At 42.0% G+C, this 12,590-nt stretch overlaps 1 protein-coding gene across 1 annotated transcript in view; it reads right to left on the bottom strand.

Moving 5' to 3' along the window:
• Nucleotides 1–12,590, bottom strand: part of cntn4 (contactin 4) — a 131,881-nt gene that overhangs the window by 3,221 nt on the left and 116,070 nt on the right. The window contains exons 13-22 of the mRNA XM_030050988.1: nt 7,883–8,058; nt 6,437–6,557; nt 5,732–5,890; nt 4,668–4,817; nt 3,177–3,247; nt 1,901–2,135; nt 1,665–1,780; nt 543–729; nt 339–451; nt 74–242 (exon numbers count right to left, since the gene is read on the bottom strand). Of these exons, the coding sequence (XP_029906848.1) occupies nt 74–242; nt 339–451; nt 543–729; nt 1,665–1,780; nt 1,901–2,135; nt 3,177–3,247; nt 4,668–4,817; nt 5,732–5,890; nt 6,437–6,557; nt 7,883–8,058 (1,497 nt within the window). The remainder of the gene's footprint in view (nt 1–73; nt 243–338; nt 452–542; nt 730–1,664; nt 1,781–1,900; nt 2,136–3,176; nt 3,248–4,667; nt 4,818–5,731; nt 5,891–6,436; nt 6,558–7,882; nt 8,059–12,590) is intronic.

Genomic DNA, 12,590 nt, shown 5'->3' with positions numbered 1-12,590 from the left:
GGCAAGCTGAGACAGCGGCATGGGAGGGATCATTCACACCCGAGGGAGGCACAGGAACTAGTTCTCGACTGACCTGGTATTCTTGGGATGGTGATCTGCCTGCTACTGCTGCCTTCCCCTCCCTCTCCGAATGGTTTGATCTGGATGATGTACTCCTCGTCAGTCGGCAGGGAGAGCTCTACTGATGTGGTGTTAGTCTCCATAACATTGGGGCGACTGTGCCGATTCTTCTTGTATAGCACCTGAGGACGGATTGTGCAAGCGAAACCAAAATTCAGGCAGAGAAGCCATGGCAACAGACACTATTATCTGACACAACCATGTGACCAGGTCCTTACTTTGTACCCGGTGACCTCTGACTCATTCTCCAGAGCTTTGACCTGCTCCCAGTTCAATATAATCTTGGAGTTTGATGTGTTCCACATCACTTTGACCGGTGGCTGGCTGGGCGCTGAGGAGAGAGACACACATTATTCACATCAAACAAAAACTGAATGCTGGCAGAGAGCGACCAGTAGTCATAATTAGATCTAATAACTTACGTGGTTTTTTGGTCGTGACATTGACAGTGGTGCTGGAAGGTCCCGTTCCAGCAGTGTTGTATGCCCTCACAGAGATGTAATACGTGGTGCTGCCTTTCAACCCACGGATAATAGTAGATGTTTGATTTCCTACAGTCCTCTGCACGTTGGCTGTGTCCTCCCTTTCACTTCTACTCCAGTACCTCAGCTGAAAACCGACAGGGCAGAACCACGGACATGAATGCAGAAACACGACAGACACTTTAAAAGCCTTCTGTTATACCCTGTCAATGAACTGAAAACTGAAAACTGGATGGCAGCACACTGTTACTGTAAATTGCTCTGAAAACATCCTTTGGCAGTGTGTCACCTCATGGTTCCCTCACCTTTTGCTCACCGTGAACTATGTATTTCAGTTCTGCTTGCCAATGTGTGGCATGGTGTACATTATGTGGTAAAAGCTGAAGTCAAATATGGAAAAAAAAACGAAAGAAAGAACAAGAATCCTCAAAAATCCCCAGCCATCAACTTCCACTGATAACAGATTTTCTTTGTCACCAGGGTGTCAGCACTGAAATAGCTGGCACGCTTGACAGCACAAATATAATTTGTCTTTTCTCACAGGAATGGCTTGCTCAGACCTTGCTCCTCTGTTGACTTTGAGTGGTCAACAATTTATAATTCCGGCACTTTATGCAATTCATGTATGAAAATAAGGCTTTTGTTTATATATTGAATTTCAATAATGAACATAATTAAAATGACATGAAGTAACTGCGCACAAAGCCAGTGTCTGAGACTACTTTGTTGTGCGGATTAGAGGCTAAACGTTGTATCCCTTGGTGTATTGCATCAGTACGCTAATCAGGGTGGTTACAGTACTTAGGTAAGCAACAAGAGAAACAACTAAACCCACAGGCATGGGACTAGGCTGGACCATTACGCATGCAGCAAGCTATTATCTCCTATGCCCAAGGTGCATGAGCCTGAAACACTCATCAATAATAGAACAGAACAAGATTCAACAGCATTAGTTGCCATGTGCATGTGCATGCACGCGCGAAAACACACACACATACACACACACACACACCTCCACACGAGAAGAAGTAAACACAAACAAGGTATTTCATTGTAGCTCACCTCATAACCCAGAACTCTTCTCTTGCTTGCATTCCAGGGCAGAGCTTTCCACGAAACTTCAATCTCAGATGCAGACAGGCTCTTGGCACGAATCCTGGTGGGCGCCCGGCCAGGCTCTGGAGTTAATGTATTAAAACTCAAAATGATTTTATATATAATACTGAGCTTTGGGGACCATCAGTGCTGCATCAAAACCTCTGCATGATGTCTTGTGTATGGCATGATATTACGCTCACCTTCCTCTGCTGAGTAGATGGTGGTAATCGGTCCAAAAGGGCCCTCCCCCTCATTGTTGTAAACCCCGACCTTCACATGGAAAGGCGAGAAAGGCTGAATGCTCTCATTTTTGAAGACATATCTGGAGGCTTCAGCAGAGGGCACGGCAGCCTGCATCCAGCCCGTGGCACCGTGGGGTCTAAAAGCCACAACATAGCCGAACCCCGGGCCGTTCTGCAGCTCCTCTGGAACAGGCTGCAAGAAAACACAGTCACCAGTGACCGAAAATAACCTTTGGCCTCACCTATCAGATCCTGATTATTCTTATTCTTATTCTTATTGTATAGGGACAATAAGTAGGTGTTAATTGAAAACATGTTCACTCACTTATACAGTTGATGATTAATCAAGTAGTGCAACAAAGTTTCTGAACAGCTCAAGCCCAAAGGCGACCAAGACTTTCAAATGTTTTGTGTGATAAATTAAATAATTACTGGCCAGTGTGGTGGTTTACCCCCTCGTGACTTTAAACACAGCTACTGCTAAGAGCATAGCACACCATGCATTTATAGCTGCTGACGTCAATCCTATAAACCAGCTATCAGATATCAGCAACCGTCAAAGCAGAAATGTCCAACAAACATTTCCCCTTTTTGTTTGAACACTACTTCAAGCCATTAAAATGCTCCCTCACTGCCGCTATGTCAAATGAAGAAAATGCCCGAGGCATCTAGAGGAGTTGAGGCAAAATGAGAGCTTTGTTAAGAAGTTAGACTTTAATTGAACTCTTGCATATTGAAACATCAACATTCATTCAGTGGAAACTTTCACAGCAGGAGCTGATGATTTCAAGCAGCCAGAATAAATAGAAGCTTTTGGCACAGAATTGATAACCGCGGGCTTTGTAGACAGACAGACAGAAAGACAGAAAAAAAAGAAAGAAAGAACGAAAGAAAGAACGAAAGAATGAATGAAAGAAAGAAAGAAAGAAAGAACGACAGACAGAAAGAAAGAAAGGAGGATGAAAAAGGAAAGATTGGAAAATAATCTTTGAAAAAGTTGGTTAGGACTTTGAAGGAACCTTTCTGTTTAATTATCTTATTGAAACCTCAAAGGCATTTTTCTCTCCCCCAGGGTGACAGCAGCAGTTATTGCCTCTCTGTTCTTAAAAATGAAATGCCATACATTAAGCTGTTCAAGCTGTTATTAATGAAACAAGGGGCCCAGATCCACAGAGAATAATGACGTCTGGTTCCCTCCTCCATGGGTGAGGGGGTCCTGCGCCTGCTTGCTTACCTCCCATGTGATGACTAATTCGGAGCGACTGCCACCTCCTCCGCTCACATTAGCTGGTGTGACCTTCGGAGCTGGGGAGGGAGACGGATCAGCTTAGCTCTGTTGACTTCACACAATCACGATTGAGAACACACTGACACTTTACTCAGAGGGTGCCTGTGTATTTTTTCCTAACACCAAGACATCATCAAAGTTAAAGGAGCGCTTCGCCTAAAACTTAAAATTCTGTCAGTAATGACTCATCCTCACTTCGGCTGAAACGCAGGGGGTGTAGGTCACGTAACACACAGCGAGTTAGCTAAAATGACTCCAAACAGTCAGTGTAATCTAATCCAAGTGTTCTGCAGCCAAATTACGATATTATGGGTTCAAAAGATTGATATTAACACCAACATGTCGCCTTCACTACGACCACTCTTTTTGAAGGCTTCATGCTTTTCTGCATGTCACACTGTACACATATTCAGGTTCAAATAAATAAAGTTGGCGAGAATTGTTCTTCCAATCTACTTAAGCTATTTTTTTTTCCATTTTTTTTCTTTAGTTTGAAGGACAAGAGTGTGGTTAGTATTATAAATCACTTTGAGTTCTCTGTGTTTGATGTAGACCTTTGCACAGGAGAGTAAATGTGAATGTGGTGTGTGGGATCATGCAAATGTGAACACTTCTGAAAACTGTTATTTGAAGTTCAACAGTTCAACAGTTCAATTGTGCTGTTGGTCTTTGCACCCACAGTGCAATTGTTGAGCTTCAGAAAACTTAGACTATGCTGAAAATGCTGTTGGGAGTTATTTACGGATATTTTTTTTTTTTGCGAATTTTGAATACTTTCTTGTTAACACAATTATTTTGGACTGTGTATTATGTGGCCATAAACATCACTGGTGTTTTAACTGACATGAAGGTGAGTAAATAATTACCACGATTTTGGGGTGAAATACTTTAAAGTTGCACTAGGCAGCTTCTCACATTGGTCCCCACCAAAGGCAACAAGAGGCAACTGTTTGAAAAATTTTAACTTCAATATAATGTGACAACACCAGTGGTAGAGTGCTAAAATGTCCAACTCAAATAACACTGCTGTTACTTTCCTGGTGTGTTATTCTAGCCGCACTACTTAAACAGCTCATTTTAAATGTACTGAGTTACTGGGTTTCTTTTTATATTAAAAAAAAAAAAAATACAAAAGGAAGTGTACAAACAAGGTAAAGTCAGATTACTATTCTCTGCCTTGCTGAGGAACTATTCACTGCAAATGGCTCCGAAATTGGCCAATTTACATGGGTCCAGTTTCTGGTACTTATTAAGACTCTGCAAAATTTCTACTCTGTTATGGATGTTATAATGCTCTCAATTAGAATTTTTACAGTGTGCAGCTTTAAAACCCTAATGAACGTTATTATGCAATTTTGGGTACAGAAAATATGAAATCTATATTTTTGAAAGGGGGACAAGTTTTTTTTTTTTTTTTTCTGTTCACACAGTACGTACAGGTCTCCTTTGTCCTTGCTTGTTTGGATGGCTTGCTGGGCTCGCCCGTTCCGATGGCGTTGCTTGCCAGGACTCGAAACTCGTACTCCACCCAAGGGCTCAGGTCTATTACTGTAGCTGTCAGCCGGCGGCCCCCCACCACCTCAGGAACTGGCATAAAACACACCATGCCACCTTCAGTATCAACCTACTTTGTGTGTGCGTGTGTGTGTGTGTGTGTTTGTGTCAACTGAGTCCTCCAGGCTGACAGGACTGGTGAGACTCCACCACAGGTGTAGGGCAGGTGTAATCCCTCACAAGGACACACGATCAGCACATGATGAGCACACAAACTCCAAAGACAAAACAATCATGCCTTAAAGGAATATGCTGACAATTTGGTGAGGAAGTTTTTTTTTTTTTTTTTTTTTTTTTTTTTCATAAGCCTTACATTGTACCGCAGCGTTTCTTCAGGTTTCAGCAAAGCACGTAAACATAGACTGGATGGGCGCTTGTCATCGTCTAAAAATATTAGAGGTGAAAACGCCACCATTCGTCTTGACACACAACGGTTAACAGCAGTGACTTTGTTTGCCCAAAGTTGATTTATTGTTTTGAGGGTGGAGCTCTCTCACCCTGCAAGGTCAGGTGGTAAACGAGTAAAAAATGGGATCCTGATGCAGCGAAACTACCTCAGATAAAAGTACGCCTAATTCACGAAAATATCAGCGAAACAGAGTATACATTATTGGATAATACACATTATTCCAGCCATGCGTGAATGATCACTGCCCCATTAAAGAGGATGTAGGGAAAAATTACACTCACTATCCATCGTACTATCACTTAACTACACTATCAAATTACAGCCTTGGCAACAAGGTTCATCATCAGGATAAGATCCATGTTTCAGGATCCTTCCCCAGAGTCTGATAAAACGGCGGTCAATGGTCACGGTACAATTGCGTGCCATTTGGCGCTGGGGTAAAAATTACATCTCCAATATTCTCACAGCGCGAAGGAAAATGAAGAGCGGCCCCCTCCATGTGATTGGAGGAGGCCACGGCTGGTTGGAGAGAGCTTACCTGTGGTGACAGCCTGCCACCCCAGGGAAAACGGTGTCCTGGCCTGGATAGTGTATGCCGTAATTGGACTGTGATTATCAGGACCAGGCCTCCAGGACAGAGAAGCTGTGGTATCAGTGATTTCTTCAACATGGATGCTGGTGGGGGGCCCAGGGGGACCTGATAGATGGCAAGGCCAGGAAGGAAGGAAGGAAAAAAGATAGAAAGACAGGCAGAAAAAGGGGGGAAGGGGGAAGGGTAGGGAAATGTAAATCGGGAAACGGAAAGATGGCAGAGAGGGAGTCATGTTTTTAGCGACTGCAGTGAAGTCATTTCAATGCGAAACCTTAGGGAGATAGTCTAATTAGACAGTTGTTTTTTTTTCTCAATCTTAAAATGAGCAACATCTCTATCTACCCACCTTTCATTTGATCCCTTTACATCTTCATCAGGAAGGCACAGCTAAATATAGATCCCAAAAAATCTCTACCTCCTTTAGCAGCATATAACTGATAAATTCTTTAACTGAAATCTTAAATATAAGAGTATGAAATAACATGTCCCTCCTAACATGGATACGATATAAACCATTTTTACAACTGCCATGTCCCTCATTGGCTTTTAAATCATGTTTTTATAGATGAAAATGCTCATTTGAACCATGCAGCTCGGCCATTAGTTGTCAGGGTAATGGTACATTACACTGTTTAAACTGTCACGGCTTACCTCTGACAACCAAGTCGGCAGCGATGGAAACGCTGTCCACCTTCGTTTGCACAGCACACGTGTACTTCCCTGCATGCCTCAGCTGGATATTTCGAATCATAATGTCCCCGGCTGAATGCTGCTGTCATTCAGCACATGCACAACCACACACATCACACATACATACACAAATACGCACACAAACACACACACACACACATAGTTATATGAGCAACATGGTAAGCATCAAGCTATTGTAATTCAAGAACAATACTGGCTTGCCAACCACTAGGGAACAAAAACAGCCGCATTGGAAAGCCCATTCTCGTGTAGGTGTATCTTGAACAATAAATCCATCACTTCTCACACAGACATTCTTTCCATATTCGGTGAAAAAAGACATAGTATAGTGGCAGCCAGCCGGCATACTTAAACCTAATCACTATAATTATATAAATGTATTCAGAAAAGTACCTTGATTTTTGGATGTGTTAGAGCCGTTTCACTATTTGAACTATGAACACTAGTCTAATGGCTAGTTCAATAGCTAGTTCTCCGGGGGACCCTTTTATTCCATCTCTAATTGCAATTCCCACTCCTACATTATCTTTTAATCAGACAAGAGTAGAAGCAGGTTCTATAATAAATTGGACATGGCAAAAAAGCTGTGGCACAATGGCACTGAGATTTCTGTGGAGTGGCTGGTAGTAAATGAAAGCAACTCTAGATGTGCAGCAATTTATTAAGGAGACAAGAGGGTAAATGGCAGCAAAAAGCACCAAAACAATAATAATAAAAAAAAAAATAGGAAAGACATGCTTTATCCTTACTAATTGTGATTATAAACAATCAGCATTTTTTTTTTTTTTTTATTTATTTAGGCCTACATTTTTTTTTTTTTCCATTGGAGGTGTTGGGAATTTGAAAAATTCCCAGCCAGACTATCACATGCTGGGATGTAAGCTTTGAGCCCTTTAAAGTATACACTGGCTGAGACTGGTTGCAGGGTGTATATGTAAATTTCATTTTAAAATAAACCACAGGCAGCAATTTTCTGGCCATAAATAATACACTTGATACAAACATTCCCTCTGCACTGCGGCTGAATTTATTATGACCCCACTAAAAGAAAAGGAGCATAATATTGATGAACCCATGAATCTTCAGCATCACCCCTCGACCTTTATTCAATGGAATCTCTGAAGACGGTGAAAAATCGATGTCCTTTTGATAGGGGAATTTTTATGAGAGCGCTGTGGCACAAATAAAATATACAGTAAGAGCTCCTCAAGACACTATAGTACAGTTCTTAATTATTCATCATGTATTCCAGAGCCTCTGACAAGCATGGTGTAAAAATCCTACAAATACAGCGGCATTCCTCACGACATGACAGCTTGTTTTTTTTTTTTAAACGAGCAGGGTCTTAAGAAGCCGTGACGAACGCGCCAACAATTGCAGACTTACCCCGCCCACTTTTTCAAAGTATCCACCGTGGCTACCAAAGTGGATGAGCTGCTCGTTGAAGAACCAGGTAAACTTGAGCTCCAGAGACGGGTCGTGAGACACTTGACACGGCAGGACGACACTCTCCCCCACGGTGATGTCCAGGGTGGAGGGTGGCGTGGTGATAATGGTCGGCTCTGGAAAACACAGCACACATTCGCATCCATGCACATTTGATGAAACACACTGTTCTCGTTCTCTTCCCAGGCATCACAGTTCTGTACACTAAATGGCTTTGTAAAGTCGAGCCCTTCCATCATCCTTATGGATACGTCAGACTCGGTTAATAGAAGGATATACGGGACAAAGCACACAGCAAACTAGGGCGCAAAGCTGTAGTAACTGGTATTAGTTTCGGCCTGAGCTCGTCTCTGTGGGGACTGAGCGACTTGTCTCTCCTGCATCCAGAGAAGCCTCCATGTGTCACTGTCAGCTCAGCCTTCAGACTGGAACACCCCCATCCACCCAAAAGTCCCAAAACGCCCCACCAGGAAAACAGCAAACACCAGTGAGCATTTCTTTGAATTGTCACTAGTCTCCTTTCTACCCTCTGCGAGCAGTGCACTGCCGTGGCATCGCATGGGAGCGAGGCGCCATCCCTTATCTCCACTTGTGTGTGAGCAGTGGAGGAGGAAGGTGGAGGGACATGAGAGAGGCGAGATGAGAGGGAGAACGGGGAGGCTTTGTTCTGCTCGTGTACAACACCAGTCTCCCTCTTGGGGGTGCTGTGATTACTTGGTTGAAATTGCCACTCTGAGCACACAGACTAAATTAACCATGGCAAATGATCCCTGGACAGGCATAGATTCATGTAGAAAGTGCCGGCAGTGCAGTCTTCATCCAGAGTGAATTCGATACCTTCATTGTACCCCCCTCCTCCACTTCCCCTACCCGCCATCCACACACACACACACACACATACACACACACACACATAGTTCCATGCACTCGCAATGTGATTTATCGAGTCGTTTTCTGATATCACGCCGGAGTGCTATCAGCCGGTAGGTTTTTTGTTATATACACAATGAAAGGGTGTCTGAGGGCTCCGATCCTCCATTGTTAAGGCTAAACGCTTAGCTATGGCGACACAGTAAAAATGTCGTAATAGCACATAGTAGGCATTCAAGGGCCTGTGTCTACTCTGTTTCTGCAGCCATTCAAGGTTTGCAGATAGGACGCCTATAACGCAGAAAGCAACAGCTACACCTTCAAGCATCTGCACAGTATGGACGCATGAAAGCATTACTTTGACTGCTGGAAATCATTTTCCTCAAGTCAAAGGGTAGGAAGCACACTTATTTTTTTGTAAAATCTATTTTTTGGGGTGATAGAGTAAACAGTAAGAGCAGAAAATATTATAAATAAAACAATAAAGGTTAACAACAAAAAAAATACAAGGTAATATGCTCATGGAGTCAGTCACTTCACTATCCCTGGGTACACGGGAACACAGTGTTAACATTTATTGCCGATTATTACACCAGTAGGGTTGGAGCGTTTGCTTCCTTTGTACTGTGAACTCCTCTCTATATTGTACGCGTTGCCTGGTCTCTTTCCACCCCGGGGGATTCATTGTGACAATGATGGTGGGAATATGCTCTCTTATTACCCTCCTCTGTCATCATTTGTGACAGATTATATGGACAACCAAGGTTGGTTACACAACCCCACACTGGGCTCTTGAGCATAATTTGATTGATATCTATCTTGTATAATGCCTTGTTACCTACTGCCACTGTAAACGAGAGGATAGTAGCCCGCTCACTTAGCAGGGTCAATCAGACGCAAGATAGAGAGCATGTTACTGAGCTGACAGACTCCGTGGCACTTCGGGGATTGCTTCCAGGTTGGATTAGCCGGTGTCGGTACATTTCTTGCTCTGTTTGGCTGTCATACGTGCTCGGGTACTTCAGTTCCTCGGCCTAAAAATGGCTTTGTAGTATGCCACCTTGTTTTTTTTTTTTTTTTTTTTTTTTTTTTTGTACCTTCTTGTGGACAGATGTGTATCAATTATAAAAGCAGTAGGTTCTTGCACACTGCGTTCTGACTTGCAACAGTCTATTTGTAGAAAAACAGATGTTTCAGTCCTCAGTAGGTATAAATGGATTTTTACCTGTTTACAACTTATGACGGTCTAAGGTTGTTGTTGTTGTTGTTGTTGTTGTTTTTTTTTTTTTTTTGCATTCTACCTTTCTGACAATCTGCCAATACTGGAAACCAGCCCTCTTTATTATTTAATTTATTATTCATTATTTAAACTAATAGTACATTCATGAATGACACTGAGTAATGCTGTAGCTTTCAGGATTGATACTTTTACTTTTATGAACTAATTTCCTTTGCCTTGTTAATTTCTTTTTTTTTTCAAAAAGAAAAAAAAGAAAAAAGAAAAAAAAAACGATCAAATCAGATCATGCAAGAGGAGCATTCAAGCCAAGTTTCAAAACACACTGCACATAGCAGGTAGGTTTTGATAAAATCTGGTGCAAAAGTGAATAAGAATTGAATGGAAATGCTTTGACTACTAACCTTCAAACCTATGAATCAAAATTTTACAGCAATCAGAAGGTGAAGTAACTGATAATTTTAATTTTAATTAAAGAACTAACACATACTGTTAGCTGAAAAGATAGCATACTGACAGAAATTTGTGCAACAATAACATTTTCATGGCTGACCAGAAAACAGAGCAGCCTAGCGTTTAGCAAATTACTTTCTTCTCCTCTCCAAGGCACACTGACACGCCTTCCCCAGCCAGTTGCAGTCCTCCTCCCACAAACTGCAGCCATCATGAATAATACTCACACACCCCTACGGAGCACAGAGACAGAAAGCTGGCCCCCTGTGCAGGATCCCTCCCAGCTTTAATGGTGTAAGGTGGGGCATGTAAGCGTGTACTCTCGTCTGGTATATATACTCCATAGTTTTTCACACATGGCGAGTGATGTGAGCTTGAATAATGCATACAAGAGCGCACTGAAAAGCCACGTGCCACATGGACCAGGGATTTTGAATATTTAGGGTACCTGAACGGTAGCCGAGCCCTCCTCTTCCAGACCTTTCAAGCTGAGATGTACAAAGCTGATCAGCGGACACAAAGGTTCAAGAGAGCACAAACTTCTCTCTGAAATGGTTTTCATTGATAAAACCACATCTGCTGGTACAGGTTGGGCCTCGAGACTCAAACCATCTATTTGACGGTAAATTACGCTAACATCTTATGCAGTGCGTTCCGCTGTGCTGAAATTGCCAGTGTAATCTCTCAGATCATTTTGTTCCTAACATGAGTGAGCATTTTAAACAGAAATCATTTTACATTTTTTTCTTTCGTTTTTTTTTTTTTTTTTCTTTCGAATCAATGAACCATTTTTATCAACACAAAACTGTGCGGCACAATTTGAACATGAACGGCGTTTACTTTCCTTATGACCAACCAATAGTCTGTCGACGACAAACTTCAAAAGAGGCAAAGGTTTGTGTATGTCCCTGAGCAGACACGTACAAACTGCTCTGTGTATGCTCTGCAGTGGCACTTCTGTAACAACCTGCAGCTGATCAGTGGTGGCTGCTCATTATTTTTCTATGTTGCTCTCAAAAATCACAGTCATATTTACTGCAGACATCCAAAATAGATGGAAGGCTTTAGTTAGAAAAAAAATCCTCCCAGAAGTTGGTATGAAATTGGAATTTTTTTTTTTTTTTTCCGAGGTCAGTCTCTTCCATCTAGTCTGGCACAAACAGCAGCACACAAATTGATCAGACAATTTATCTGCTGTCACACACCTACAAGAAAGTAAATAAATAAATAAATAAACATTTTTTGGGGAAAAAAAGGAAAGTAATGGCCCGGGCCACCTAGCTGAATTGAGTATAAAAATCGTGTGATAACCTTTTCAGTACAACAAATCCTTTTTTTTTTTTTTTTTTTTTTTAAAGCATGTTCATCGCAGCAAAGGACAGGAGAAGCCCTTAAATACAACTGGAACCATGGTACAATAATCACACGCTCCTCCTCTGCTTTTGCTGTCTGAATAACTTCATGACAGGAGTATGCAAATTATTTGCCAGGCAGTCCGAGTTGTGAAAGATGAACTACCTCGCTGATGAGCGCTTTACAGAAGTGAACAGAAGTGAACTCAGTATGATCTCAGAAGTTTTGAGTTCACTGACCATCTGTAATGATCGGAGGCAACCCTAATTGCATCTGCTCATCTCCAGTGTAATCAAAATTCAAAGAGCACATCTATAATCAAGTGCAATTAATCTGCTAATATCCCCCCAGTGTTGGAATAATGGGGACATTAACAGAGCTCATCTGTTGTGACTGCTCCTCCGCTGTTTGCTAGGTGGCTTATTCACAGCAGGAGACAAAGAATGCTTTTTGACAGGTATTTTTCAGTATTCATATCACCAAAGTCAATTTGAATAAACTACTGTCATCTCCCATAAGGGCGGCTCCCGCAACAGAAATTCCCCCATCTAAAGAGGTTTTCTATCCGCAATGAAATAGTGCATGTAAATTACCCCATCCCATTTTCCAAACAATATTGATTGTGACAGAGAGGCAGAAGATCATATACAGGTACATTTGTACATCAGCTGGAGAAAACAGCTTTCACGTATGGTGATGGAAAGGAAACCGGTGAGAGTGAATGTCAAATAAAAC

Source organism: Myripristis murdjan, chromosome 5 (genome assembly GCF_902150065.1).
Source record: "Myripristis murdjan chromosome 5, fMyrMur1.1, whole genome shotgun sequence".
NCBI lineage: Eukaryota > Metazoa > Chordata > Actinopteri > Holocentriformes > Holocentridae > Myripristis > Myripristis murdjan.
This window is presented reverse-complemented; position numbering and strand designations above follow the sequence as displayed.